At 37.4% G+C, this 27,889-nt stretch overlaps 7 protein-coding genes and 1 non-coding gene across 9 annotated transcripts in view; 3 read left to right on the top strand and 5 right to left on the bottom strand.

Moving 5' to 3' along the window:
• The window catches only part of LOC118264207 (uncharacterized), a 58,195-nt gene extending 37,861 nt beyond the window's left edge, over positions 1 to 20,334 (top strand). Inside the window, exons 2-5 of the mRNA XM_035576647.2 lie at positions 18,131 to 18,217; positions 18,868 to 18,991; positions 19,754 to 19,780; positions 20,186 to 20,334. Coding sequence (XP_035432540.1) covers positions 18,136 to 18,217; positions 18,868 to 18,991; positions 19,754 to 19,780; positions 20,186 to 20,300 — 348 coding nt within the window. The 5' untranslated portion in view covers positions 18,131 to 18,135 and the 3' untranslated portion in view covers positions 20,301 to 20,334. The remainder of the gene's footprint in view (positions 1 to 18,130; positions 18,218 to 18,867; positions 18,992 to 19,753; positions 19,781 to 20,185) is intronic.
• Positions 749 to 8,201, top strand: LOC126912496 (nucleoside-triphosphatase THEP1). Of its 2 annotated transcripts, none has more exons than XM_050704904.1 (4): positions 749 to 782; positions 7,014 to 7,270; positions 7,432 to 7,629; positions 7,889 to 8,201. In XM_050704904.1, the coding sequence occupies exons 1-4, from the start codon at positions 764 to 766 to the stop codon at positions 7,958 to 7,960; spliced, it is 546 nt and encodes a 181-aa protein (XP_050560861.1). In that variant the 5' UTR covers positions 749 to 763; the 3' UTR covers positions 7,961 to 8,201. The 2 variants fall into 2 exon arrangements, with proteins under 2 accessions (XP_050560861.1, XP_050560860.1); XM_050704903.1 differs by lacking the exon at positions 749 to 782 and adding an exon at positions 6,749 to 6,937.
• LOC126912494 (probable enoyl-CoA hydratase, mitochondrial) lies at positions 903 to 6,364 on the bottom strand. Its single transcript, XM_050704900.1, has 6 exons — positions 6,122 to 6,364; positions 4,616 to 4,792; positions 2,949 to 3,097; positions 2,417 to 2,621; positions 1,836 to 2,023; positions 903 to 1,114 (listed from the first exon to the last, which is right to left on the bottom strand). Exons 1-6 carry the CDS (start codon positions 6,210 to 6,212, stop codon positions 1,049 to 1,051), a joined length of 876 nt encoding a protein of 291 aa, XP_050560857.1. The 5' UTR covers positions 6,213 to 6,364; the 3' UTR covers positions 903 to 1,048.
• On the bottom strand, positions 7,955 to 11,164 carry LOC126912493 (leucine-rich repeat and death domain-containing protein 1-like). The gene is made up of 3 exons (XM_050704886.1): positions 9,902 to 11,164; positions 9,602 to 9,705; positions 7,955 to 9,050 (listed from the first exon to the last, which is right to left on the bottom strand). Exons 1-3 carry the CDS (start codon positions 10,972 to 10,974, stop codon positions 8,794 to 8,796), a joined length of 1,434 nt encoding a protein of 477 aa, XP_050560843.1. The 5' UTR covers positions 10,975 to 11,164; the 3' UTR covers positions 7,955 to 8,793.
• Trnac-gca (transfer RNA cysteine (anticodon GCA)) lies at positions 11,774 to 11,845 on the bottom strand. Its single transcript has one exon. It is a non-coding gene; the product is annotated as a tRNA-Cys (tRNA).
• LOC126912495 (uncharacterized) lies at positions 12,847 to 15,527 on the top strand. Its single transcript, XM_050704902.1, has 4 exons — positions 12,847 to 13,094; positions 13,540 to 13,658; positions 14,298 to 14,452; positions 15,309 to 15,527. Exons 1-4 carry the CDS (start codon positions 12,947 to 12,949, stop codon positions 15,478 to 15,480), a joined length of 594 nt encoding a protein of 197 aa, XP_050560859.1. The 5' UTR covers positions 12,847 to 12,946; the 3' UTR covers positions 15,481 to 15,527.
• A 750-nt stretch (positions 20,335 to 21,084) lies between the features above and the next one.
• LOC118264206 (uncharacterized) lies at positions 21,085 to 23,632 on the bottom strand. The gene is made up of 3 exons (XM_035576646.2): positions 23,469 to 23,632; positions 22,045 to 22,313; positions 21,085 to 21,424 (listed from the first exon to the last, which is right to left on the bottom strand). The coding sequence occupies exons 1-3, from the start codon at positions 23,549 to 23,551 to the stop codon at positions 21,159 to 21,161; spliced, it is 618 nt and encodes a 205-aa protein (XP_035432539.1). The 5' UTR covers positions 23,552 to 23,632; the 3' UTR covers positions 21,085 to 21,158.
• Positions 23,633 to 24,801: 1,169 nt separating this feature from the next.
• On the bottom strand, positions 24,802 to 26,608 carry LOC118264208 (uncharacterized). Its single transcript, XM_035576648.2, has 3 exons — positions 26,447 to 26,608; positions 25,784 to 26,020; positions 24,802 to 24,985 (listed from the first exon to the last, which is right to left on the bottom strand). Exons 1-3 carry the CDS (start codon positions 26,526 to 26,528, stop codon positions 24,831 to 24,833), a joined length of 474 nt encoding a protein of 157 aa, XP_035432541.2. The 5' UTR covers positions 26,529 to 26,608; the 3' UTR covers positions 24,802 to 24,830.
• Between the last annotated feature and the right edge of the window lie 1,281 nt (positions 26,609 to 27,889).

Below are 27,889 nucleotides of genomic sequence, written 5' to 3'. Positions count from 1 at the left end.
ACACGAGCTTAAAATCGCAATTGCAATCTAAAGTTTGACATTCTACCTACCTATTTACAAAACATTGGCACGTATCGTTTCAAAATAGAGTTATTTCACCAAATAATTTGAATAACATAATAAAGTAGTAATATAATTATGTAGCATTACATCAAATCTTACTTAATTATTTCGAAGTGGTTGGTAGAGACGTACTTTCAATATATTTGCTTTTCGGCGATTAGTCCAACGCCGGGGTGCCCGGGAATGAGTCAAAGCGCACCAAATGGTATTTTGAAATAAAGAAACAAGTGCTTTGAACATCCCGGGATTTTATTTGTACATATAAAAGATTACGTATCATAGTGAGTAATTGGCTATCTGTACCTAATAATCATGACTCATGTAAACAAGTCAGAACTTGCTAGACCCACATGAATATGGCATTCGTAGGTAGCGTAACTGCGTAACCCAAATAACTGCTATTAAAACTAACTTTACCTTTAATTTATCATACAGTTAATGAAATTCAAAATTAATCGTACGTACCACGCATCGGCAAACGCGTAGTAGCGCAGGACCTCCAATCCGAGTTAGACAAACGACTGCTTGAAGGTAGCAAGGGAGCCACTGGTGTCTGGGATTGAAATGTAAAAAATATACCTTGGCTAACCTACCGGAAGACGACCGGTGAGTCGGCCGAGGTACCGCTGGAAAGATATGGTGAAGGTGAAGGAGTTTCGAACTGGTAATTGGCAAGAAACTGTCTCTAGATCCACGAGAAATGTCGCTAAACCAGCGAAGTACCTACTTATCAGTAAGTTAAGATTTTTCAGGCTAAAACAGAATTTCCTTTTAAAAATAAATATTGACACATTTTGATGTTTAGGAAACTTGAGGGCACAGTTAGTAAAATTAAATAATGATCAAAAATAAATTCATTTATTATAAACAAAATGCAAATTGGATAACAGGTGACGTGAGTCTACAGTGTATATATAGCACCTTATCTTACAATATACGGGATATAAAAACTGCAGTGTATATAATTATAACAAATGTAACAAGGTTATTCATTCTTGAAGTTTGGTGGTCTCTTCTCGACGAATGCCGTCATGCCTTCTTTGCGGTCCTCCTGTAAAATAATTTGAACTCATTTTAGTATACTTCATCAACAGCCTATAAGTGGCCACTGCTGACCAAAGGCCTCTTTTCACATGGAGAAGCTTTGAGCATTAAACCACGCTTGCTCAATGCGGGTTGGCGATTTTAAACTTTTAATTAGAAATTATAAGTCCAGGTTTCCTCACGATGTTTTTTTTCACCATTTGTCAGTGGTGTCTGAATAATCTTAGAAAGTACATATAACTCGGAAAAAGTCACATTGGTACTTGCCGTTGGTAGGTTTCGAACCCGCACTCTCATGCATGAGAAGCGGGCGTCTTAAACCTCCGGGCCACTGTGACCAGTGACCACACTTTGTATACTTGTTAAACGTTAAACAAAACTAATAAGCTTTGCACTAAAAACACCGTTTATAGATCGACTGCTTCGTATTGCGGTTCGAATTCATTTTCCACGACCAAATTGCCGACAAAAAACGAGCTATTCTCGATTAAGTTCGGAATAGTTGCGGAGTACTCATTTAGCGGCGTACTTGTATGACATATGATCAGGTACGAGGATACGATAGATATTCAAGCAATATGAAGTATTATGTAAGGAGTGTACTAAGTACGGCTGTTTATATTTATATCCTGATATTTCCTTACTTCAGCAGACAGGCAAAAAGCTTGAGCTAATATATGTATTAACGCTATTTGGCGGTTTCAAGGACATCTGGAGAGTTTACTCACAGTAGCAAAAGTTCCATAGAAGTACGCCTTCTCGAACTGTAGGCCGGACTTTAGGGTAGTCTCGTAAGCCTGGTTGACGGCTGCCTTGGCCATTTTCACGATCAGCGGGGAATGGGTGCCGATCCTCTCAGCCAGTTTGATGGTCTCCTCCAACAGTTTGTCAACTGGGAACACACGGCTCACGAGACCTGGAAACAAAATAACATAATGATCACCATATCAAGACATCCACTGGTGATCATTTCTAACTGCAAGGTTGGTGCGGTGGCTGGTCAACTGGCTGCCGCGCAACGGTAATAGCGAGGTTCGATTCCCGCACGGAGCAACTCTTTATGTGATCCACAAATTGTAATGTTTCGGGTCTGGGTCCGTCATGTGTTATGTGGACTTGTACACTATGTTTGTAAACGCACCCAGCCGAGCACGAGTTGAGTAAATCGCTGCTGATACGCTTTCGTTACGTGCATACGTTTTGACGCCTTTGACAGCGAAAAAAAAGGCATAGATGCCTCATCCCATATGTCGTCCAGACCGGCCGCTTAGAAGCAATTTTAAATTTATTGATTTTTTTATCTACTTACCCATCCTTTCGGCTTCGGTAGCATCAATGAAGTTGCCGGTGAGGACAATTTCCATTGCCTTAGACTTGCCGACGTATCTGGGCAAACGTTGGGTGCCACCAGCCCCGGGAATGGTCCCAATGTTGATCTCTGGCTGCCCGAATTTGGCCTTCTCGCCAGCGTAAATGATATCGCAGAGCATTGCCAATTCGCATCCACCGCCCAACTGGAAGGCACAAAAATAAATGTAAATTTTATATACCTAGAATATACATAAATCGAATTGTTTTATGCAAGAGTTGAGTTGCCATTTAGAGTTGATCGAAGGGTGAACATATAAGTTAAATTATAAGAAAGAAAACGACTTCGAAGATTCAACTGATACAATCACAAGACTGAAAAAACAGGATACACCTGTATCCTCACTCATTTGGTAGCGAGTCGGGGTTAGTTCGTGACCCGGTTACCATTTGTTTTCGAAACTTATTTGTTTCATAACCATGGAAAGATAACTTGGAGTAGTACAGATCGGTTCGGTTATTATTTTACTTACAGCGAATCCGTTGACGGCCGCGATGATGGGTTTGCCGCAGTTGGAAACATCTTCCCAGTCCTTGAGGAATCCCTTCTTCGTGTTGTGACTGAAAGTGTTGTTCTGCATCTCCTTGATGTCAGCACCGGCCGCGAAAGCTTTCTCATTGCCTGGAAGCAAAAAAATTTCACCACCATTTCACCATATATTCCGATATAAATTATTCTAATTAAGGATCAGAGCTTGGGACAAACCCTTGACAATATGTGAAAAGTAAGTGAATACATACAATACAATAAGGGAATACGTGTAATATAAGTGAAAAGTAAAAAAATCTCACTTATTCAGCCCAAAGAGCCAATGAGCCAGCCAAAAGCTAACGAGTAGGTACTTTTGAACGTCAATCACTCGAAAGTACATCTGACGATGTCGGTTCCTTGGTAAGAAACGTCCGTAGAGAATAGTTTCTCGTGGATTACCCAAAATACTTTAACTGACAATATCTTTATATAGATTTTCGGCTTTATATCAAAGCAATAAAGTTGAAAATCATCAATTTGATTGATGATTTTCAACTTCGATTTTGGCAGAGACGGGTAGGTTGACCCACAGGGTTGACCTAACGCCGGCTGTACTCATAGTTCCGTGACTCGTAAATACAGGATTGGCATAGTGGCTAGGTGACCAGCAGCTGTGCAACATATCGCGGGTTCGACTCCTAAGCATCCTAGCAAAGAGCCATCAGACCACCACAGATGGGGCCCAGTAGGGCTGATACCTAATCCGGAGCTGCGGACTACCTAGCGGGTTTATAGGGATCCGGCTCGACGAGCAGGAGTAGGAGCGGGGTGGTTTTTAGGCAGTAAGAGTCTGACACTCCTTCTCGCCTTACCAAATAGTTCTACACGGGAATTGGAACCTGAGAACACTTGATCGGCGCACTAACGATTGCTCGATCGATGAGGCAGTTTATTATCATTTCTGTTGTTAAGGCTTAAGTCGATTGATGATTCGGTTGTTTTTTTATCGAGTTATCTGATAATATGGGCCACACTACTGAATCTACAAGATTAGGTTACTGGGCGTGTTATTACGTAAACATGTGATTATTATAAAAAAGATATTACCAAATACTTATGAAGCAAGGTATTGTAGAAACTATAAAGCAATTAAAAAGCTTAAGTACAAATAAATAAGTAAACAAGTACAAATGCGAGGTGTTGACTCGGCGGATGCTCCGTGGAGGAGCGAAACATATGTCGAGTGGTATATTGCAAGTTGTATGTGTGTTTTTATGTTGCATCTTTGCTGCATGAGCATTTAATTGCGGGCGGGAGGGTGGTGTTAGCAACCGCAATAAAGTAAACAATTAAAATACATACATAAGCTCTCACTGAATGAAAAGGGCCTAAAAATCTATTCTTTTTTTTTTAAATGTTTTCGTACTTTGCCTCACATTAGGATTTTCTCCTGTGTCGTGGTTGCGTTTACAAACATACAAGTTCATATACACATGACACCCAGACCCGAAACAACAATTTGTGGATCACACAAAGAGTTACTCCGTGCGGGAATCGAACCCGCTACCCGTTGCGCGGCAGCCAGTTGCTCAGCCACCGCACCAACCGTGCAGTTTTTTTTATTTTATTGTATTGTTAGTCTTAACAGTTAATAAAGTAAACAATTACCAGTAATGATGATAGCGGCGATCTTTTCATCAGCGTCGAAGTCTCTCACTGCCTGACCGAGCTCCACGAAGAGTGGGCCGCAAAGGGCATTCAGGGCCTTAGGCCTGTTCAGCTGGATCAGACCAACATTCTTCTTGCTGCCAACTACTTCTACTTTGATGTTTTCATATGCTGGCGCTGCAAACAGATTTTTGTCATTTAATTCTTTTTCTCTCCTTTGTGTGATTTGCATACTGGTCTCTCATAATGTTAGAATAAATGAATAAACAAATAATTTATGGTAACCAATACTAAGTAGTGGTTACAAGGATATTATACCTATTTATTATTTTTTAAAGAACAGACATTTCTCTAGTATTTGATTACCTATTTTTAACAGAGAAAGAAAATTATTGTCATTAAAACAAAATTATTGTTCAGGTACTTTATTTATTACTTAGTGGTTTTATCAATACAGTCTTTACCTAATAATAATATTAGGTAAATTATGTTAGTTAAGTAATAAAACTACAGATAAAACTAGCAATACATAATTTTTATTAAATAATAAATTTAATTGTGACAGTGTAATCTGCCTTCAATTTAACTCAGTGGTAATGATAAGATAAAAAATAGTATTGTCAAGGTCACATATTAATTTATCTTGTAGTTTGTATGTAATACAGCGGCCATCTTTGATCTTAGTTTATGGATTTGGCCACATATTTTTAAATTTTAAATTTGGAATAGGTAATAGTATTCCTGGCTATCATTTCAGAAAAGCTTGGATTATTGGTATTTTATACCATGGAAGAGTTTTACCTATTCTATTGTTTTATTAATTTTTAATGAAAGTTTAGTGATAAATTATTACTCTCTTTAAATGTTCTGTGATTATTACTATAGATAGAATAGAGTAATATAGAATATTTGGGTAGTGCATGTAAGTTTATTAAACTTCATGAAAGGATTATTTACATTTACACATCAGTTATTTAAATTATTAATATTTAATACAATATAAACTCATTTGCTAACACATTGTACCTAAATATTATTTATTCATTCTTATGTGTTAAGTACTGAATACTTAGACAGGCTTATGTTAATATTAGTTGTCTGAGCAAGCCTCGGTGATAATGTTACTTAATACTTACATATTATGGTATATTGTTAACATTGGTATTGGCTATTTGCGTATTTTTTTTAATATTATGTAGGTACTTAGGTACTTGTAATAAATAGACTTTTCTATATAGAGAATAGAGAATTCTTAAGTTTAGTGTGTTTAGTGTAATGTACATTGCTAAACTAGTTTATTATAAGTATTAATGTAAGATATTTTGTTTCAGATTATGTAGTACTGTACGGACTGTACCTCTACACAGCTAACTACAAGTAGAAACTGTTACCTTTTACATATTTAGTTTCGTGATCTTAGTTTTGTTAACGCTTACATCACACAGTTTACAAAGCATGGTTAACCAGTATCTTAATCAAAGTTATTCCAGAAAGTTTGATGCTTACCAGTGCTATAGAATTTAATAGAACCGGAATTGGTGGCTGCCACTCTGCTCACCACATGTTTCCCCAACAAAATACGGGTTACGGAGGCCATTTTCTGTGATTAGTATTATTTAACGACTATAACGCCGCCTTTCTTATCCAATACTGAACGATGTAACGCTAGATAAAACTTAAACACCGGCGAAAATAACTTCGGAAGAATGAACTTTGATACTGCGATAAGTTTTGATAAGAATATTGAAAACGAGAACAAAAGAAACAGAAATATAAATATGTCTGAAGTGTGAAAGAGAAGAAAACTAGTTATAATCTTCACTGCTCTATAATACGATTAAAAAAAGGACGCTGATTTTATAAAGCGTTGCCGAGAAATGTATGACATTTTAATTTGCTTGTATTATCAATAGGTGTAAATGTCAATTGCGTTTTGTTTCTTATAATCTTAACTTTTCATAAACCAATAACATGGGTAATTGTTTTCTGGTGTATTTTACTGGTAAATCAAAGTAATATTGCATTGTATTTGAATTAGGTAGGTATTTGTAAATATATAAATGTTTTTATTCCTACAGAAGATTGGATATTTTGCAAACCAGATGATCATGAAATTCTTGAAGACACAAAACGTTTTTTTGACGTTTGTAAGATTCGAAAATAAACAAATACATAACCAAAATATTTTACTTGAATTCTAATTGGAACTTATTTTCATCGATTGTGTTGCGATAGTAACTTAACCAAATATTAAATATTACCGCTTATTATCTAAAATGGCTGCAAACACTTATAAATATTTTATTTTGACCGGAGAACCTGGTTAGCCAATGAATGATGATAAAATGAGGATTAAAAACATTACTTCCTCGAGATGATTATAATTTTATTGTTGCAGGAGTCGGCAAGACTACGCTGACAAAGAAATTGGTAGCGGATATTGCAGGCAAAGGTGTTAAAACTTCAGGATTCTATACTGAAGAAGTCAGATACGATCGGACTAGAGAGGGGTTTGATGTAGTGGGTTTGGATGGTGCTAGAGGCAGATTGGCAAGAGATCAGAGCCTATTGGATATTCCCGTCAAGTATAAAGTAGGGAAATATGGGGTTCTAGTCGAAGAATTTGAAATTATTGCTTTGCCCTCTCTTGTGAAGGTGATTACTTCATTTTTTCATTTAAGTGTTTAAAAAAATGGTCGCTATTTAAATTGTAGTGTTGAATACATGCTTTTATTTCCAGAGTCTGTAGATTAAACACATAAATATGGAACATTTTTTAGCATTCTTTGTAAAATAACTTTTTTATTTGTCCACAGCCAAATAACGCTCAAGCTCACTTACTGGTCATAGATGAAATAGGAAAAATGGAGTTCTTTAGTGAAAAGTTCAAGAAAGTTATACAAACAATTTTTAGTCCTTCATCAGAATACACAGTACTGGCCACTATCCCTATTAGAAAAAGTGACAAATTAATTGAGTCTATAAGAAACCATAGCCAAGCTAGAGTTTGGACGGTAAATATAAATATTTTACGCATTTTCTAGCATGCTGGAAAAAACACATCCATTTCACTCATGCTTCCTGTGTTCTTCTCGCATCTGAGCTGAAATCTAGATAGATTTTTTTTTAAGGAGGGAAAATCGTCTAGTTTCTTCTTTCGCCAGGGCAAGGCGAGAGGGAGTGTCAGACTCTTTCTGGAAATCTAGATAGATGCCCTCTTAACTAGACAAAGCCATGTCACAGCTACTTGTAATTTTCTTTCTTTCTTTTCAGGTGACAAGAGAGAATAGAAACAGTATCCAAGATGAAATTCTAAATGAAATAAATAAAACAATTAAATTCTAATCCAGTATTATTTATTATAACAATACATGCAATAATTGTTATTGTAATAATAGCTACATGCAATAATAATTATTAAAGCTTATTTACCAATTTAGAATTGGTTGTATGTAACCATTTGAGCACCAAGAATCTTTAGTCATTCTTTGACATTAGGTATACAAATATTTGAACATAGCTGCGATTAATATGGAAGTACAAATTGAATAGAAATCAAGAAATAAACTAATAAATAAAATGTTAATCTTGCGTTTTGATTCAGCTTCGATCTAAATTATATATTGGAAAACCAGAGTCTAGAGTACAAATATCTAATAAGTCGGTTAGGAAGTTGTCTGTAAACTCACTATGGCACTTTAGTAGAAATACAAAATATGGTAAATATCAAACTTAAACACTACATAACGCAATATTAATAAGTATATTATAACAATACTCATGCAGAGTGTACTAAGAAAATATAATATCTAAGTAATATATGAATACCAAGTTGTATAATAATTTACTAATAAAATCATTCCAATAATTGAGATCTATAACAAAAAATACTTCTCCTCAAAAGAAAACAAAAACAAAGATAGATACTCAAAATATAGCTTCTCGTGAGTTACATACAAGGTGGATTTATTCTCATATATTCATAAATAATACTTTAATTGCATTATAACTTGTTGCAATATCCAATTTATTATTTCAACATTTTCATTCAGAATGAATTCAGAATAGGTCACACTTGAAATATTATAGATAGAAAAAGAAAATCAAAAGGTGTCCAAAAAGGTTTGATATTTGATATGTAGGTACCTACAACAAATTGCATTGCGGGAAAATTATAATCAGCTATCATCATCAGTAGAATAATTGTCAGAATTACCTTCTAAACTATGTACAAGATGGGGATTGTATATTCGGTCGTATTTTACTAAATCTCCTATTGAAGTAGCATGTGCATCCATTGGGCAAAAATTCCCTTCTTTCATTTTCTTCTTGACGAAATAGAGCCAGGGTGATTGTGGTGGAGTAGCTGGCTTGTAGCTATGAGGAATCCAATGGTCATCAGAGTCCCAATCTTCAGGAGAACTTGCTCGGTCATCTGGAAATTGTTATATTCAATGATAAATACCTACTCATGTAAACACACACTTGATCTTGGAAAATATCTCAAGTTGTCATGATTCACGATTTGGGTAAACCCGAACATGAAACGTCATCTTATCCCGATGCGTTGCGTTCTGCGCGCGCCTCAAAGAGCCATCAGACCACCACAGATGGGGCGCAGTAGGGTCTGATCCGGCTCGGAAGGGCAGAAGTAGAAACAGGCTGGTTTTTAGTAAGTAAGAGTCTCATTCCCTCTCGCCTCGCCCAAGGCGGGAAAAGTCATTGGATGACTTTAACCCATTAAAAAAATTACGATTATGATGTTCCAGCTCACCAATTTGGCTTCCGAAAATCTTACTCAACAATGGAACAGGTACATTGTGTATACCAAACAGGCAGACAAGCTCTTGAATGCAAAAAGTGTTGCTTAGAGCCATTCCTTGATGGGTGATGGAAACCCATTTCTTTATGCTAGTTCTCTTACATGTGTACATGTTTTGTGGTGTTGCCATTGCACATAAATAAATAGACACTCTTGTAACCTACCTTTTTGGTCATCAAGTGTCATTTTATCTGTAGCCAAGTCACAAAGCTCTTCCTCTTCACTGATTGATCGGCTGTGCTCACTTTGTTCAGCCACTTCTACTTTTCTGAAATTAAATATAGATATTGAATAGTATTTTATCAAAATTTATAGAATGTTATTTGGTTCTTTAATGTTTTAACCCATTGTATGTTGGAACACAGATCTGCACACAATATATTTTCTATTGTGTATCATATTATACCAACAGACATGAGGTTCAACAAAAAATCACAATAATGATGTTTGTTTTATATACTAACCTTCCATTTTCCCTATTAAGGTAACTTATTCGTAACTTTTCTTTCTTCAACAGATAGTCTTCACTGTCAGGCTCATCAAAGTAATTTTGGGCCAGATCAACCTCTTCCAAATTCAGGTTGCTTGGTCCGTCATACAAGTTGTTATTGTACAAATCTAAGATCTTGAGATTGGGTACTTCATGCAAGTTTTCCGGAAGCATACAGAGTTTGTTATTATCTAACCGCAGTGTGACTAGACTGGTCAACTCACTCATATTGTCAGGGAGGTAAAGTAGATTGTTGTATGACATTATAAAAGTCTCCAACTTTACCAATTTGCAGAATTCATTTGGTAAACTATCTAAATTGTTCTGTGAGAGATTCAGTATTTTCAAATTAGTGTAAATATCAATATTAGGGTAAATGTGGAACAGTTGTGTATTTGTTAGATCCAGGACTTCTACTTCCGTACATTCTTCCAGTCCCACACATGGCAAGTGACTCAAGTTGTTCACAAGACGGTGCTCATACTCTTCATGGCCCAGAGTAATAACTTTAGTATTACAAAATGAGGCGAGCAGTTTCACATACTTACTTAATCTACAATTGTGTATGTCTATTTCTTTGACTAGAGCTTTGTACTGAGATAATTCATTTAAATAACTATCTGTAAAAGTGGAACACAAGTCCTTGTTGTTACTTATGTTCAAATATATTAAGTTTGTGGGTACTTCGGTCCACACCCACAGTGGTGGTCCATTTAGAGAGTTATTTGACAAGTTAAGCTTTTCAATACTATGGCAGAAACTTGGTATATCATCGAAAGCGACGATCGAGTTGAAAGAAAAATCCAATGATTTCAAATTGTCCAGTTTGAGCACGTTACTTGGCACCTCCGTCAACTTATTGTTAGACAAGTTGAGATGGAGTAAACAAGCAGGGAATTCAATGTTTTCATCGAGGTTTTGTAGCTTACCACTGCTCAAGTCCAGTTCCGTAAGATTGGAAGCTATTGAATTTATCAATGTGGTCTTAACTATACCGTTCGCAAAACTATTATTTTTGCTGATGTTCTTTTCTTCGTTATCAGTCATTATAACTTGAATTATCAATTTTCTTGAATAACTAACTATATTTTGTTGAACATTTGAGATAGTTAATCTTATTTTCAATATAATATGATAATTGTATTTTTACCGAACTTTAGAAAATTGCCGGTACACCTAACCAATTCAACCAAATAAATGTAAACAGTACTATTTTGAGTTTGACACTATGATTTGACATTTGACAGTATTATTTTGACTTACTAAGTTTTTTAATTTGACTCTTGACCTTTTGTGTATTTTTTTTATGGGATTGGAGGCAAACGAATAGATGGATCATCTGATGGTAAGCAACCAGCGCCGCCCATGGACATTCGCAACATCAGAGGAAACATAAGTGCGTTGTCGACCTTTTAAATAGGAATACCCTCATTTCTTGAAAGTTTGACGTTCGTATCGGTTCGGAAATACCGCTGACGACATCATCTACAGTTTGCATGTGCGAGGTAGAAAGTTTCGAGAGAAACGTATTACCTTTTTATTTAATTTTAGCTATACCGTCAATACAGCGCAGCCGCGCAATTTTACCCGCTTCTCAGCTTATATCCTATTGGTCGCAGCGTGATGTTTTGTAGCCTATAATCTGTGCTATAATCCTTTACGACAAAATATGTGGTATCTTAGAGGACAAAAGTAGTTTTTACGTAATATTAAAATAAATATTTCTTAGATAATATTTTTGACACCCCGAGTATCCATTGTCTAAAAATTGAAAGATAAAAAGAAAAGAAATAAAATTTTGAACATATATTTTATTTTAAAACCTAAAACACTTTAAAAAATGAGTAGGGGACACCCGGATTTGAACCGGGGACCTATCGATCTGCAGTCGATTGCTCTGCCACTGAGCTATATCCCCGATGGTAAGAACAATGCTATTTTTAGACTGAATTGAGATTTCATTAAAAGATGAATGTCCGTTTTCACTAACCACCCCTCTTAAATAAAGCTTGCTTAGCGTGACGTAGCACTTAAATCCTTATCTACTTGTACTGTAAGGTCAAATGGCAGTAACCACTACAATATAATATTAACAATAAGGAACCTCTTCAGACTTAATTTACTAAACCACATATGTATTTGTTATCATCTTGGCAGACGATATACGAAAAATCAGCGAAATAGGCCCAGTAGATAAGCCAATAAGTGCATTATTCTCTTTACAAATACGGCATTGTAACAACCGCGTCACATGTCCGTAACATTTCTAGATAACTTAGAACATTACAGCTCTACTGTGGTTGGACCATGAAGCTGTTCATACACAATTTAATACTTGATTTATTTAATTATTTATTTTGTTACATTTTTTTTATTTTCGGTTTTTGTTGAAATTTTTTTTTTTGTATTATGCTTCTGTGGACGAGTGATATGAGTGATCTTCATACTGTATAGGTAATAAGTACCTAGGTATGGACAGAGTAGCTATGGACTACCTAGCGGGCTACCGGGGCTTCGGCTCGACAAGCAGGAGTAGGAACGGGGTGCTTTTTAGTCAGTAAGAGTCTGACACTCCCTCTCGCCTTGCACTGATGCACTCGAGAGAAGTCATTGGATGATTTTCCCCCCTGAAAAAAAAGGTATGGACAAGGTAGTTGTATTGTATCCACATCAATTTTAACATTTTTGAAAATGCATTAATTGTTGCCTAGTAACAATAAGATTTCTTCGTAATACACCGTAATAAGTGGTACTGAAATAAATAATCAGTCGTCGTTCGTTATACAAAATGTACCTAAGTACCGATTACGGAACTTACAAATCTTATTTCTTTCCTAATTTACAAACACGCAGTATGTAACAATTTATATTGTTGTTTGGGCCAACCATAAAACATTGTGAAGTTTGCCCTCTAGCGGTAATGTTTTGTAAATATACTAAGTACGGTGTAATTTCACATATTTTTACTTCCTTTACACGAGACGCAAGCTCAACTAGTCGTCTTTAGGACACACGTAGAATGATTTTTAACAAGTATTTTTCATTAAATGTGTTTTTTACACTATTGTTCGTTAGCGTAGTTAATTGTGGCAAAAATTCTGAAGAATACAATGGCCAGAATAAACCAGATGTGGCCAGAACGGGTAAAACGAAAAAGGCATTGATGGGTAAGTTAGAAAAAGGGTAAATCAGTGATTTCAGGTTCTCGTGAATTTTGGCTCTATTTTACATTTTTTAAATATTGGTTTTGGCCTTGATATTAGCAGAGAGGGATTGGACTTTCACGAATAAGAATTTTTATGTGTAACTGCCACACTCAGAGACATTTAATGATCACTTAAACTATTCCTTGGTAACGATTTTGTATCGAAAACAATCGCTAAGGACTGGGTTAAGTAACCATTAAACGACTCTGAGTACGGCGGTAAGTGAGGATTGCTTTTCTTGAATCCTCGGATATTGTTAAGAGCACCTATTATCAGCATTATTATCTATCTGGTCTATGCCAGTTATAGAAAACTCCTTAAAAAGATAAAAGATCAACCATTCTCGAGTTGCCAAATTTTTTATACGTGGAAGAGATCTTAAAATGTCTTCGTATGTCTGTTTTAGCCCAGAAAACAGCTACAGGAACGTTTTCAAATGTGATCACTCAGATACAGAACCTACCGACTATGGACCTTGGAAGGAAGTTCCGGACTCCGTGTAAAACTGGTAATCGATGTGGAAAGGTATATAAGAGCTTTTAAATTTTGTTCCTAACGTGTAATACTCGTAGCAAACTGTATAGAGATAAGAGTATAGAGAATAGAGATAAAGATTGCTTCAGTACAGAAACTTATATTTTATTAGCTACTAGCAAACCAGGCGAACTCTGTTTCGCCACCAATGATTTTCCCTGTTTTCTTACTTTTTCCAAATTTTTTTTTGCTATAAACCTAATGGAGCCCGAGACCTTTCCAACGAATCCAAAACCTTGGAAATCGGTTCGTGCGTTCGGGAGTTATATCGTCAGGAAGGAAAACCCGACTTATTTTTATATAATAGACTAACTATTCTATTCTCAATGTGAATAGAGCCTCGTCCCCACTAGGAACATTTGTCGAGCGACATGTGTCCCAAGAGACATCGGGTGATATCGGACGATGTCGGGCAACGTCGGACGACATCGCCGCGACATTGTTGACCGTGCGACAAGGAACGGTTTCAACCATGTCGCGGCGATGTCGTCTGACGTCTCCGGGGACAGGCTTTAAATCTTAATTTTTTGCCTGAATACCAAATGATTTGGCCGACTGAATGTAAATTCACCGTGTACACTTGATATCTAGTACTATAAAAGAATAATGAACCTATCCCTTATTTTTAAGGTGATCAAAAGGTTGATGGTGCCAAAATTAGCGCAGTTGGAGAACACGATCATGGGCATCATGAAGGAACTCGCCAAACTGCCACCAGGCTCCCGACTTCCTGATAAATTTACCAAGACGGAGCCCATAAAGTTGCTACTGGATCAAAATTACAAGTGAGTGGGAGTAAATTAAGAGTACTTGGTTACCTTGAACCGTGCATGCATCATATTCATTAAATATTTACAGTCGGTAGATGAAAAATTGGGGTGGCAAGTTATCTTTTTATTGTTGTCGATTTGTTATCTTTTTGCTCGTTTTTTTCTTTCGGTAGTGTTCTAATTCGATTTAATGATAACTGCGTTCTCCCAACTGCAAAGATTAATCATCAATCCTAAATCATGTGATGGCAATCCATGATAGGCAGATAATTTTATTTAGCAGTTATTGTCCTGATGATATTCTTCATATATTCAGAGCCGGATTAGCCATGTAGGAGAAGGCAGCAAATACTACGGGTCCCGCGTCTGTGCCCAAATCAACTAAAACCGACTTAAAAAACCATAAACTAAAAATCTACTAATGACAAAAAATTTAACTACATATAACCAAAATTTTTGGATTATTTACATCTTAATATTATGTTTACGTTTACTACCCGTAGCTAATGCAGCTTTTTTTCAGCACTGCAAATATTAACTTAATTATTATGTTATCGGCTTACTCACGTAACTGTTTGACGAGGAACTCGACTAGTTTCAAGCCATGCTAGAGGCTCATGTTCATGAGCAGTACTGGCACTAACACTACTGGCACAGTAGCAGCGCGACAATCGCCGCATCGTGTGTCGCGGAATGCTGCTCATGAATATGAGCCTCTAGCATAGCTTGAAACTAGTCGAGTTCCTCGTCAAACAGTTACGTGAGTAAGCCGATAACATAATAATTAATTTAGTATGTTTCACGAAAGTTACAATAAAATATTAACTTATTTATAAAAAGATACCTTTATTTAACGACTGACTTTTTTCAGAGAGGACGTGTGCATGGACAAGCTCGAGTCGTGCTTAAAAGAGGACAAACGTAGGAAGCGTATACTGAAGAAATTGTTCTTCAAGAAATACAACTCGGTCCGGCAAGATTTAATAGGTTACGGTGGAAGACGGCTCTGGGGCGGCGAAGGCAACCTTTTCTATAGGAAATAATGTTAATTGTAAACTTATAAAATATAAAACTAGCTAATTAAGTAATATGTGTGGCTGTTTTATTTTGTGTTTGTTCTATTTGCCACGTCAACGTCACGCCTTTTAGCCTCGAAGGGGTAGGCAGAGGTGCACATTACGGCACGAAATCCCGCTATACAATGTACACCCACTTTTCACTAATTGTGTAACTCCCATGTAAGAGGGGGTGATCCTATTGTCATATACTGGGCACAATTCCAGACTCCGTGCTATAACTGAGAAATATCGAAAAACCGAAAAAGCCCAGTAATAGTTTGCCGGACTCGGAAATCGAACCCGAGACCCCTTGTCCGGCAGTTGTCGTCTGGATTACTTTAAACGTAAACCAAACTCATACTAAGGTTACTGGAGTATAATCGCTAATTACAGTTGGGCACTACGACTTTTCTGTTCCCGGAAAATGTATCGAATAGGGTAGATGACTAATTTTTATTTAAACTACCGTCTTGATGAAAAACATTAGCGTACCTATTTTTTATTTTCATACGGAAGCAAATACTTTCGAAGATAATATATCGATTTGAAATATCGTATAATTACTTCTAGATACTAGATACGTTTTATACGTTGAAATGAAATTATATTTGCTCCCACTCTGATTAGTTTTATCTAAATATTGTTATGTTATATGACAAAATAAAAAAATACGTGTCCAATATATTTATTTTCATTACCTTACTAAATAGAAACGCCGCCCATGGACACCCGAAACACTACGGACATCACAAGTGCGTTGCCGGCCTTTTGGGCGTTGGAATTTAAGAATTGTTGGGGAATCATGACTTGGGAAGATTGGGAAGGGGGTAATTGGGCTTAAAGTAGTCTCAATCACATAATGAATAGATGTTGGTTACGCGGAGCTACATTTTGCCAAATGCTAGGTACCGACGTGATGATGAAGTATAACAGCTCACGCATAGGACCCATTTAGTATTTTAGTTTTAAGTAAAATTTCCGTGGTGCTTGGCGACTGGGCTTCTCCCAGTTGTGCAGTCTCTTTTGTGCCTTTAGGCTTAAGTCATCCTGTCTCCTGCCTTAAATTCACCGAGAGAAGTGGAAACTATCGTTTTCTTTTTCTTCTCCTCTAATAACATCTTCTGATTTGTTTCGTTGCGGGATCCAAGACAGTCATTCATTTCTCTGGGAAGCGCCCGACTTCAGTGTTCCGGTGTTTTCATGGTTGTATCTACTAGATCCTGGCTTACAAGAGTTTTTTTGAAATTTAATGGGTCGACGTTGTCGACGATGACGAGTTGCAGCGGTATGGGAGGTTGTGGCAGGCTTATCTACCATCATGCGTAAAAGATGCGCATCTATGCTTCGCCGGTTTCGCGATAGCCCCAACACCATTCTCAGAGCGCTGGCTGAAAGGTGGGACTCTCCGATCTTGGGGCGGTGGATACGACTGCATGCAGTCAAGTAGACATTCCCGGGGTCGGCGAGCCTAATAAATAATGCTACTAACAATAGTTCATAAGTTGCCTACTGTTACTAACAATAATAACACTAGCTTATAAGTTTGCACTGTTACTAACAAATATGGAATTTATTCTGAAATAAATGTTTATAGCATTAAAAATTATCCCATAAAAATAAAAATACCAACGTGATTAATCCAGCACTACTTAGTTATAATAGTCTTGCTCACATTTCGTGATACAAAGTTATGCAGGTTACCATAATATATATTTTCCTTCAGAAAGGTCGATATATTGATGATACTCGTATGTTCAAGACTGATAAAGATGATCATAAACTAAAACATGCCTACATCCAGTTTGTTCTGTGTATATTAATACTAAATAATTACTTAAACTATTCCTTAGTAACGATTTTGTATCGAAAACAATTGCGAAGGACTGGGTTAAGTAACCAGTAAATGAATCTGAGTACGGCGGTGGTAAATCACATGCATTGTGATGGTATAAAGAATTTTAGCTAAAATAGGGTAGATGACTAATTTTTATTTTAATGTCCGTCTAGTAGTTTATTTTAAAACTTTAGACACGTATTTTTTATTTTCTTACGAGAACAAATACTTTTGAAGATATATTGATTTGAAATAACGCGTGCCGTCACTTCTAGGTAGGTACGTTTTATATCTAGAAATGACGTATTTGCTTCCACTCCTAAACTTTGATTCGTTTTATCTAAGTATTGTTATCTTATATGACTAAATGAAAATATAGGTGTCTAATATGTTTTCTTTACCTAACTGACGGACTAAATAGATTTTTAATTTCCATACCCCGTCGTCATCCCTATTCGGTTTCCTACAAAAAAGGAACAAAAAGAACAGCGCAAGTAAATGGTCACGTGCAGAACCTCGGTTACGTAACCCATTGTTCGTAATGTCTATGACAAAACTGCCAAAACATGAATGTGGATTTGTTAAACACTTTCGTGTTTTCCAAACTCTTTACCGTAAAACCAAACAAGAACTCCAAACTGAATTCGAAATTAGAACGTTACATTTTACTTACTGGCTAACCGCCTTGTAGCCTTTTTTTTTAAATAATTATGACAATAGTGTGAAAAGAGTTTTATTCTGTGACCAATTATTTCATAATTGCATTGAGTTTAGCGAGAGACTGTTGCCTTTAAAAAACAATAAAAATGTGTGAAACAAAATTAAAGTTACAAGTAGTTTTAATAGTATTATGCGTGGCGTTAAAAGGGCTTCAGGCTGTTGATGACTGTAAGTTGAATAATTTGATTATACCCAAACATGTGCCAAGTATTATGTATCAAGTTACGGCAGAGGATTACCACCGCTACTCTTTCCACGGGTGTAGTAAAAGTAAATTGCAGGACTACATATTTGACAGAGACCATTACCCTTATTATGAGAAACGAGAGCGCGTTCGGCGCTCTGATTGGCCGGCTCAAATAAACTAACCAATCAGAGCACCGAACGCGTTCTCGTTTCGATTACTTTAAACGTAAAGCAAACTCGTACTAAGGATCTGATGATTCTGTAACTCGCGTGCTAAGTGTAGAGATTATGACAAACCCCATAGTGTAGAGAGGAAGTCCATAGTCAACCAATGGATTGCCACGGGCTGTCGATATGTTTAAATTGTGTGTGAAACCATTATTAGTTCGTATCATTATACTAATCCGGAGCTGCGAACGACCTAGCGGGTTTACCGGGGCTCCGGCTCGACAAGCAGGAGCAGGAACGGGGTGGTTTTTAGTCAGTAAGAGTCTGACACTCCCACTCGCCTCGCCTAAGGCGGGAGAAGCCATTGGATGATTTTCCCCCCTCAAAAAAAAGGGATCCAAATTAGACGTATTTGACCGATTTAAAAGTGGGGAGGTACATTAATTGCTGTATTTGTGTTTAAGCTCTACTATACACGGTGACGCGGGCACCTCGGTACTTCGGCATTCTGCAGGACCACAGGGGGCAGCCTCTCTCCGTCGAAGTATCTGAAGAATATATGGACCAAGATTACATTGCTACCAATAGGTAAGATTTTTAAGAAAGAGTATATGGACCAAGATTACATTGCTACCAATAGGTAAGATTTTTAAGAAAGGTTTTAGGTAAGACTGCCTCGTTGGTCGAGTGGTCGCTAGTGCGACTGTCGGACAAGGGGTCTCGGGTTCGATTCCCGGGTCGGCAAAGTATTACTGGGCTTTTTTCGGTTTTTCGAAAATTTCTCAGTAGTAGAGTCTGGAATTGTAATAATTTGTGCAGCAGTATGTAATTATCATAATTATAAATATAATTAAGTAACTTTAATATTGTATAGATAGTTCTGTTGGCATGGTTTTGTATTTTCTACTGCTATTCGTGAAAACCTATAATTGGCTTTTTGTCACATACTACGTTATTTATTCAAATTGTACAGTTGTTGGTTTTCCAAGCGTTTATTAATAAATAAAAAAATACGAAGTATTTAATGTATAAAACAAATATGAATATGTGTTTAAAAGCATACGATTTTAGTGACCAAAGGACTTTGCTGAGGAATAATTTTATTTATTGTATCAGATTTTTTTTTATTTCTTTTTTTTGAGGTTTATGCATATATTTTCGGAATTACTGGTTGGAAAGAAAATAGTATTTTGTATGTTGGATAGTCCATTTATTGATGAAAGCTTACAGATCAAATACATCAAACTACGCCAAATTTAAGCCGAGCTGTGCGGAAGTAAATAGATAAATCTGAATAAATGTTAAATACCTACGTACGTATAAACTTAATCCAATTGTTTTTTGTTTCAGAAAACGACACAAAATCGACTGGAACAAGTAAGTGTTCTAATCACTCATTTTATCATACGACTGGCTGTTGCCCGCGACATCGTCCGTGTAGAAAATCACTCTTGACAGAATTTGGGCATTTGATATTTTTCTAAAATATTTTTATGATCACAATAACAAAACAACAAAATTTCGATTAGCTATTAGCAACGAGGCTCCCGCGTCTGCGTTATCGGAAGACTAGTAGGTATTTTGGAACTTTACACGCGCGTGCTAATGAAATTTTGTTGTTTTGTTATAGAGATAAAAATAAAAGTAACGAGTATACAAATAAAGTTTCTTTGGGAAACTAGTTTTTAATTATGAGTACAATCACGTGTGTAAATGTCGGCCACTAATTGCCAGTCACCCTGTATGCAGGGCTAATATGTATGTTCATGGATATTTTTCCAGGAATCCGCTGGACATGGATGATTTCGATGACGACGATACGGAAGAAATATTGGATGATAAGGACAAAGACGTGAAAGTACCAAACAAATACAACCTACAAGCGGGCCCCGTATAACAAATACAACCTACAAGCGGGCCCCGTATAACAAATACAACCTCTAACCGGGGCCCATTTAAGAAATACAACATACAAGCGGGCCCCGTATAACAAATACAACCTACAAGCGGGGCCCGTATAACAAATACAACCTACAAGCGGGCCCCGTATAACAAATACAACCTACAAGCGGGCCCCGTATAACAAATACAACCTACAAGCGGGCCCCGTATAACAAATACAACCTACAAGCGGGCCCCGTATAACAACACAAGTACTACATTAGTAATTAGGTATCTAAGGAAACATTGTTTGTAATATAAGTAATAAATAAGTCCAATCAATCATAAAGGTGTTTTAATTCCTCTACATAAAAACCTTTTTAGCACGGCTGTGAAATGTATATACAATTTGAAAGCTTTTTGTGTTAGCGCCTGTTTCACCACCTTCATATAAATGCCCGATAAACTTATGTGACAGATAGTTCATACAAATTACGTTCTTAATTCATATTTGGGACATAGCGCCTATCCAAATATCGTGAAACAGCCCCTTAAGATCATATTATCGGCAGCCATCGGCTCTCTGGGACTTTTACCTATCTTTTTGTGCTATGCAGGTAGCTGTTTTATAATATTTCTTTAGATAGTCCTTTGTGCTAACAAGTCCCTTTTGATCTAATTACTTGTTTTTTTTTTAAGTCGAACATCAATCGTTTCTGTCTCCAAATCTCCAAGCAATAATGTAAAATTCGGTTATTGATTGAATAAAAAAAGGGAGTACATTAAATGTAAGAGAGAAATCTTGAAAAAACAATTTAATCATTGCAAGTATAAAAAATATACAATTAAATACATAATAATTATGAAGTTAATGCTAAACATCTATGTCGCTGTACAATTTGTCCAGTTTGTCGTCTGCTGATCCGTCGTTGGCAGGGAAGAGTGGAAGTCGGGCCATTTCCAGAGATTCCTCGGAGTAGTCCTTGGACTCTTCAGAATATTGCTCATCAAGATGGTCCTGGTATATTTTCTCACACTCGCTGGGATGCTCACTCTTTATCGTACTGGGGTGGTAGCCTATCGCGTCGATCGGACCAACTGTCAAATATGGCACCTGAGTAGTCACTTCAAAGTGCTTATCTGTAAAATAAATCGATGTTATAGATAATTGTAAGGACTAACTTTTACTAGGGAATAGCACGTACAAAGTTCCATAAATCGGATTATATGCATAACGTACCTACTTATAAACCTTTAAAAAATTAAAAGATTTTGTCCCAGGAAAGTGGTATCGTAAAAAAGTAGTATATCTGCTATAAAATGAGTGTAACCAGGAAAAGTGTGACGACTATAATGTAATATATCAATATCTATGCCTTCCCCTGGATGCCGCAAGAGCCGACTAAAAAACTACACATTTACGAGAGGCTGGACATTTTGTATTAGGTAACTAAACCTAAACCTTTTAAATGGTGATCTTCAAGCCACTTGTTGAGTATGGTGATTATAGCAAATACCTCTTTCGTAGACTAGTATTCTATCTCGGACTATTAAGGTAAGCGTCTACAGGCCTGCATCGTACGCATTCCGTATGACGTCATCAGCACGCATCGCATGTAGGCATTGCTGATGATGCGGTTCGTACGATGCGGATCAGTGGACGAAGTTGTATGAGTTTCTACACAGGACAAACTAAAATGCGGTGCGGTACGTGGGACGCGTAGGTACCTTTAATGTGTATGAATAAAAATTGCACTTACGGTCAATATGATCTGGAAATATGACGGTGGCGACAGTCTTGGCGACTTTGTCGTCGTAATATTCTGGGAAAATATCGACTCTGGGGCCGTCGATTGTATCCTCGCCCTGCTTCTTCGGATTACAGTTGTCATTTAAATGTCTTCTGCCAGACCCGTCTGGATGTCCCTCTGGTCCGTGGTCTGAATGCGGTACATGAGGAGGAGGAATCTCTGTGAGTGGGACGAAGCTTTTCCCAACGTGGGCACCTACAGGTCTCACCTTGGCAAGTCTGAAAAGTAAAGAGGCACTCAAGATAAGTAACAAGTAATAAAAGACAATATTCGCAAAATATGTGAGTAAAGAAATAAAAAAAACTGTGTTTAAAAAACTGACTTCAAAAAACAAAAAACCAACAAAAATTAATTATTATGTTATCGGCTTACTCACGTAATTGTTTGACGAGGAACTCAACTAGTTTCAAGCCATGCTAGAGGCTCATATTCATGAGCAGCCGATAACATAATAATTAATTTAGTATGTCTCACGAAAGTTATAATAAAACCAACAAAAAGTCATAACTAAAAAGCAAAACATGACTATTATACGTATTAATAGGTTATTCACCCACTGATAGGTTTTAAAGTTTATTTAATTTTTTTCTCCACGGACTCTTGGTCCGTGCCCTTGTCATACAATTTGTTCCCACTGATAGGTTAGAAGCCGTGAGGAGTTCCCTTAATAATTACGCTTCTTCATCAGACCCCTCACCATCAGTGTTACTCCATCAAGGTGTAAAGTTCTTATCAACACAAATTAATCAACCCAGTAATTACTGTAAACTGTTGAGGAGTTTCCTTAACTGTCTGTCAGCTCCATCATCAGGTCGACTCCAGACCCTTATTAAATGGTTTATAAATCGTTATTGGAATTGAAAAATATAATTGATGCAATTGCTTTTCGAAAGTTCCCCTCAGTTGTATTAGGATCATTAGATCCTGGCTTGGTGGAAATGGGACCCTGCCGGGAGTATAACATTTCGAAAAAAAAATGAAAACCTATCCACAATTGGCGGAGTAATCAATGAAAAAACAAAAATACAATCCGAACATTACAGATCCTCCTTCTTTTTGTGAAGTCGGTGAAAAATTACGAAGTTTTATTCCCATTGCGTCATCTATTGAAAGTGTTAGCATGCATTACTTCGGGATGGTGAAATAATCTTACGGATACTTTTTTTTTGAGAAGGGATAATCATCCGATGACTTCTCCCGCCTTGGGTGAGGCGGGAGTTAGTGTCAGAGTCTTCCTGACTACCACCACCATGTTCCTTCTCCTACTTTGAGCCGGAGCCCCAGTAACCTGTTACGTACGATTTTTGATGATTTTTAGATACGATTTTACACTTGATTTTAACACGAACTTATTAGAAAAATATTTCACTTACTTGTTTACTAATACATTTGTCCTGATTTCAGACGCTACGTTGTAAATGTGCAAAAAAACTGTAAGTAGATATAAAAACTCCATCGCGTTGTGTGATGACCACTATAGCATTTTAACGGATCGACTGAACATCTGTAAAGGTCTTTTAAAGCCTCCTTGGTTATAGTAAAACAATGAATGAAACTTGCATTGTTACTGCACAATGCAACAGGTGGTAGGAATCTTTTTATTTTTGAATTTTCTTTTATTTTTCTTCAGCTTGGCATCCAAATGGTCGGGTGTTATATCAGTGGAACTTTTTGGTTGCATACGTGAAGTGTGGTTTGGTTATATTTGTGCGTTCTGATTATTATCTTTTTTTATGGAATAGGTTGCAAACGAGCAGACGAGTCACCTGATGGTAAGCGATCAGCGCCGCCCATGGACAACACCAGATGAGTCACAGGTGCGTTGCCGGCCTTTTAAAAAGGAGTATGCTCTTGTCTTGAAGGTTTGAAGGTCGTATCGGTTTGGAAATACCGCCGACGACAGCTCATTTCACAGTTTTGCTGTGCGAGGCAGAAAGTTTCGCGAGAAGCGTACAGTTGTGGCCTGCCAATCTTTAAATTAGTTAAATGTTAGTTAAGGTTTATTTAATTGATATAGGATTGATAGTATTGTGTTACCGTTCGGAGATATCATTGGAAGAGTAGACCATTTACTTAATTTCTTGGCAATTAGCTAAGGTGTTGTTATAATATTATTATCTGTAAATTGTTTCTGTACTTTCTTCATAGCAACTAGTTTCACCTAGACAAATTGCTCTTCAGTTAACGGGATGATGATTAGAACTTCTGAGCATTAATTACTACGCTTTTAAGGCCATTAAACTATGAAATTTGAAATGTTTGAACTTATAGCCTCGTCTCCGCTAGAAACATTTGTCGAGCGACATATTGTGTCTCCGGAGACATCGGGCGATGTCAAGCGACGTCGGACGACATTGTTGAAACTGTTCCTAGTCGAGAGAATCTGAAGTTGAGAATCAATCGCACATACGAACCAAATCTAGGACAAATATATAAAATATAGTTACTTCCGCGCGGTTTCACCCGCTCTGCTTGGCTCCTATTGGTCATAGCGTGATGTTTTATAGCCTATAGCCTTCCTCGATAAATGCACTATTCAACACAAAAATAATTATTCAAATCGGACCAGTAGTTCTGGAGATTAGCGCGTTCAAACAAACAAACAAACAAACAAACTCTTCAGCTTTATAATATTATAGTATAGATTCAGTACGTAACCAGCAAAATGTGGGTATTAACATTAATAGGAGATTGAAATAAAAATAGTACAATAATATAATTTATTATATGTATGTCTACATGAATCGTCCTTTTTTCTTTTTGTACACGATGGGGTCCAAGTGCCAGGTCTGGTTGCCTCCGCAGGAGACCAGGGTGAAGCAGCCTCCAAACACGATGGGTGGGTCGGTGTCAGGAACGCAGATATTGTCTTGACAGAACGTTGCAGTGCCTTGGAGAAAATGGGACTAAGGTTAAAATGCTGAACACAAGACCGGTCTATTTTTAAAACTGTAACGCTGTCAAACAGTAAAATACAGACACAATAGTGTTTGATATTCAGTAGCCAGTGCATAACTACAGGGGGGCAAGTCTGATCCGGAGCTGCGGACTACCTAGCGGGTTTATCGGGGTTCCGGCTCGAAAAGCAGGAGAAGGAACGGGGTGGTTTTTAGTCAGTAAGAGTCTGACACTCCCTGTCGTCTCGCCCAAGGCGGGAGAAGTCATAGGATGATTTTCCCCCCTCAAAAAAAGGGGGGCAAGTCGGCGAAATGTCACGGGCCCCCAGCTGGAAGGAGTCCCTGTTCAGAGGTTCTCATCTCTCATTTTATAGGGAAAGGAAATTGCCATTCGATGAAATTGCCACGGTATAGTGATACCAAATTACTGGCCCTTTAATTCTGTATTTTTTTTAAGGGTGGAAAATCATCCAATAGTTTCTCCCGCCTTGGGCGATTTTCGCCTCGCCCCACTAGAAATATTTGTCGAGCGATATATTGTGTCTCCGGAGACATCATGCGATGTCAAGCGACGTTGGACGACATTGTTGAAACTGGGAAAAACATGGGGGAAAATCATCCAATGGCTTCTCCCGCCTTGGGCGAGGCGAAAGGGAGTATCAGACTCTTATCTACTGACTAAAAACCACCCCGTTCCTACTCCTGCTTTTGAGCCGGAGCCCCGGTAAACCTGCAGCTCAGCCCTTTAATTCTGGTTGAATGCAAATTTAGGACTAATAAAAATGACTTACCGACGTATCCTGTGGGTCTGGCTTGACGTTTATTCTTCACGTAGTCAACAACGGCCTTCGACAGCGCGTAGAAATGTTTGCTAGCTTTGTACCTCATTTTTGCTAGTGCGGCATCGCAGTCGCTCTTGTCGGCTCTGCAGTGGTACACCAGGTTCCTGGTGTTGGCCTTCACCATCTCCTCACGAAGAACTTGGTACTTACTGTCCGTGTACAGCATTTGGCCGAAACGCACGTTCACTGGGAAGTTAGGAAAGGATTAGGAAACGATTCTGTGGTGTTCAAGAAGATAGTTATGTAGGTACTGTTAATGCGGATGATTTTAGTATGCTGAGGAATATTAATGAAACTGGTCCGATTTAAGCCGGCAAACGAGCAGACGGATGACCTGATGGTAAGCAATCGCCGCCGCCCATGGACACTTGAAACACCAGAGGTTGCAAGTGCGTTGCCGGCCTTTTGGTGGTTAGGAATTTAAAGGTTATTGGGGAATCGGAGATTTTGAAGATGTTAAAGCCAATACCTACTTCAATATTTGATATCGCTAACTTTTCATCGTAAATCATCATCATCATCAGACGGAACACTGTACAAAGGCCTTCTTCATCTTAAATAGGTACTGAATATAATATTTTTTGGCAAACCAAGTAGTATTTTGGAACTCACAGCCAGCCCCTACGACATATCCGTCCAACACGCCAACATTGTTGGCCAAATACAAGACGGTGGCCAACACGAGTCCTCTCATCTTTGTGGGATACTGAACTGGCTACACTCCACAATCAACAGCCAATCAGCCAATATTACACAGACCAATTTAGGTGCACTAACAATCTCCTAATTGGCTGCCTAAGATTAGAAATTTAATTGGAAATAGTTTAGAGTTAAACGCAATCTCAACAAATGTAAAATAATAAAAACATAATAGCGACCAAATTCGAAGTTCCTATTGACGTACCTAATCTATTGTTGTTTTAACCATAATCCGTTTTTTTATAAGACAGCCGAAGATCAGTTGAAGAATTTGTTATTTTTAAGGATTGTGTGCTTCGGAGAGCACTTGAGACGGATTAGTTCGGAGCTGCGGACTACCTAGCGGGTTTACCGGGGCTCCGGCTCGAAAAGCAGGATAAGGAACGGGGTGGTTTTTAGTTATTAAGAGTTTGACACTCCCTCTCGCCTCGCTCAAGACAGGAAAAGACATTGAATGATTTCCCCCCCCCCCCCAAAAAAAAAAACAAAATAAAAAATAATAACCAATGCAGTGGCAACGTCAATATTTATTCCATTGTTTCCCAAAAATGGTGATTAACGACTTGAAAACAATTATACAGCCTCCTTGCTCCAATGTATGATGTACTTATGGCAATAGGTTGCTATTTCATTGATCGGGATACATTAACATAAGAGATGAAAATTGAAAATGAAACTTAATTTTTGTTTTTGTATTTTTTTTTCTTATGCATGTAGGTACACCTAGTTCTTTTTTTTATTATTTTTTTTTGTAATGTTTTGTGTTTTGCGGCCTGTGCCAAATAAAAGTATTTTCTTTCTTTTTTCCTTTCTTTCAAAATTTTGTGTCGCATGGGACCTCTAGAATACTATTAGCTTGTTAGAACCGTTGATCTAATACACACTGCTATTCCAAAGAAACAAACTTCATACTTTTGTCTGTTAAATTTATAAAAAATAAACATCATTAATCTGTCACAAAAATCCATAGACAATCCCGCCAAAACACGCGTACCACAAACAAACAGGAGTACAAAGGAGGTAAGACCAGAAACAATTAACAATAGCTTACACAATCGTGCGCCGGCCAGCAGTTAATTGACCCCCCCACCCCCACCTCCCACCTGACAGCTGATAGCACCGAATTATACCGGGCATTTCACGCTTCACTGTAATCTAAGCTCCATTTAAGGTGGCATGAACTAATTTGTGGAACTAAGACTATCGTAGAATGATTTCCAATTTATTAAAGCAAGGATTGCTAATGAAATAGTAATAGAAATTGTGTTCTTTGATGAACTGTTCATTCGTGATCATGGCGATTGGAACAGTGCCGAAACATCGGAAACTCAGATATAAATAAACATGGTGCTTCTC

Source organism: Spodoptera frugiperda, chromosome 26 (genome assembly GCF_023101765.2).
Source record: "Spodoptera frugiperda isolate SF20-4 chromosome 26, AGI-APGP_CSIRO_Sfru_2.0, whole genome shotgun sequence".
NCBI lineage: Eukaryota > Metazoa > Arthropoda > Insecta > Lepidoptera > Noctuidae > Spodoptera > Spodoptera frugiperda.
The sequence above is the reverse complement of the archived record's forward strand: the minus strand, read 5'-3'. Positions and strand labels throughout refer to the sequence as shown.

Excerpts from the sequence above, each read along its gene's own strand:
- LOC126912494 (XM_050704900.1), bottom strand. The coding sequence starts at position 6,212 with ATGGCCTCCGTAACCCGTATTTTGTTGGGGAAACATGTGGTGAGCAGA. Across the intron at positions 3,098-4,615 it reads CGCCGCTATCATCATTACTG|GCAATGAGAAAGCTTTCGCG; the intron begins GTAATTGTTTAC and ends TTTTGCTTCCAG. Across the intron at positions 2,622-2,948 it reads CGGCCGTCAACGGATTCGCT|TTGGGCGGTGGATGCGAATT; the intron begins GTAAGTAAAATA and ends TGTGCCTTCCAG.
- LOC126912496 (XM_050704903.1), top strand. The coding sequence starts at position 6,892 with ATGGCTGCAAACACTTATAAATATTTTATTTTGACCGGAGAACCTG. Across the intron at positions 7,271-7,431 it reads CTTTGCCCTCTCTTGTGAAG|CCAAATAACGCTCAAGCTCA; the intron begins GTGATTACTTCA and ends ATTTGTCCACAG. Across the intron at positions 7,630-7,888 it reads GCCAAGCTAGAGTTTGGACG|GTGACAAGAGAGAATAGAAA; the intron begins GTAAATATAAAT and ends CTTTCTTTTCAG.
- LOC126912493 (XM_050704886.1), bottom strand. The coding sequence starts at position 10,974 with ATGACTGATAACGAAGAAAAGAACATCAGCAAAAATAATAGTTTTGCG. Across the intron at positions 9,706-9,901 it reads CTTAATAGGGAAAATGGAAG|AAAAGTAGAAGTGGCTGAAC; the intron begins GTTAGTATATAA and ends ATTTAATTTCAG. Across the intron at positions 9,051-9,601 it reads GACACTTGATGACCAAAAAG|ATGACCGAGCAAGTTCTCCT; the intron begins GTAGGTTACAAG and ends AACAATTTCCAG.
- LOC126912495 (XM_050704902.1), top strand. The coding sequence starts at position 12,947 with ATGATTTTTAACAAGTATTTTTCATTAAATGTGTTTTTTACACTATTG. Across the intron at positions 13,095-13,539 it reads AACGAAAAAGGCATTGATGG|CCCAGAAAACAGCTACAGGA; the intron begins GTAAGTTAGAAA and ends TGTCTGTTTTAG. Across the intron at positions 13,659-14,297 it reads CTGGTAATCGATGTGGAAAG|GTGATCAAAAGGTTGATGGT; the intron begins GTATATAAGAGC and ends CTTATTTTTAAG.
- LOC118264206 (XM_035576646.2), bottom strand. The coding sequence starts at position 23,551 with ATGGAGTTTTTATATCTACTTACAGTTTTTTTGCACATTTACAACGTA. Across the intron at positions 22,314-23,468 it reads ACAAATGTATTAGTAAACAA|ACTTGCCAAGGTGAGACCTG; the intron begins GTAAGTGAAATA and ends TTTACTTTTCAG. Across the intron at positions 21,425-22,044 it reads ATTTCCAGATCATATTGACC|ATAAGCACTTTGAAGTGACT; the intron begins GTAAGTGCAATT and ends TTTATTTTACAG.
- LOC118264208 (XM_035576648.2), bottom strand. The coding sequence starts at position 26,528 with ATGAGAGGACTCGTGTTGGCCACCGTCTTGTATTTGGCCAACAATGTT. Across the intron at positions 26,021-26,446 it reads ATATGTCGTAGGGGCTGGCT|TGAACGTGCGTTTCGGCCAA; the intron begins GTGAGTTCCAAA and ends CTAACTTCCCAG. Across the intron at positions 24,986-25,783 it reads CAGACCCACAGGATACGTCG|GCACTGCAACGTTCTGTCAA; the intron begins GTAAGTCATTTT and ends ATTTTCTCCAAG.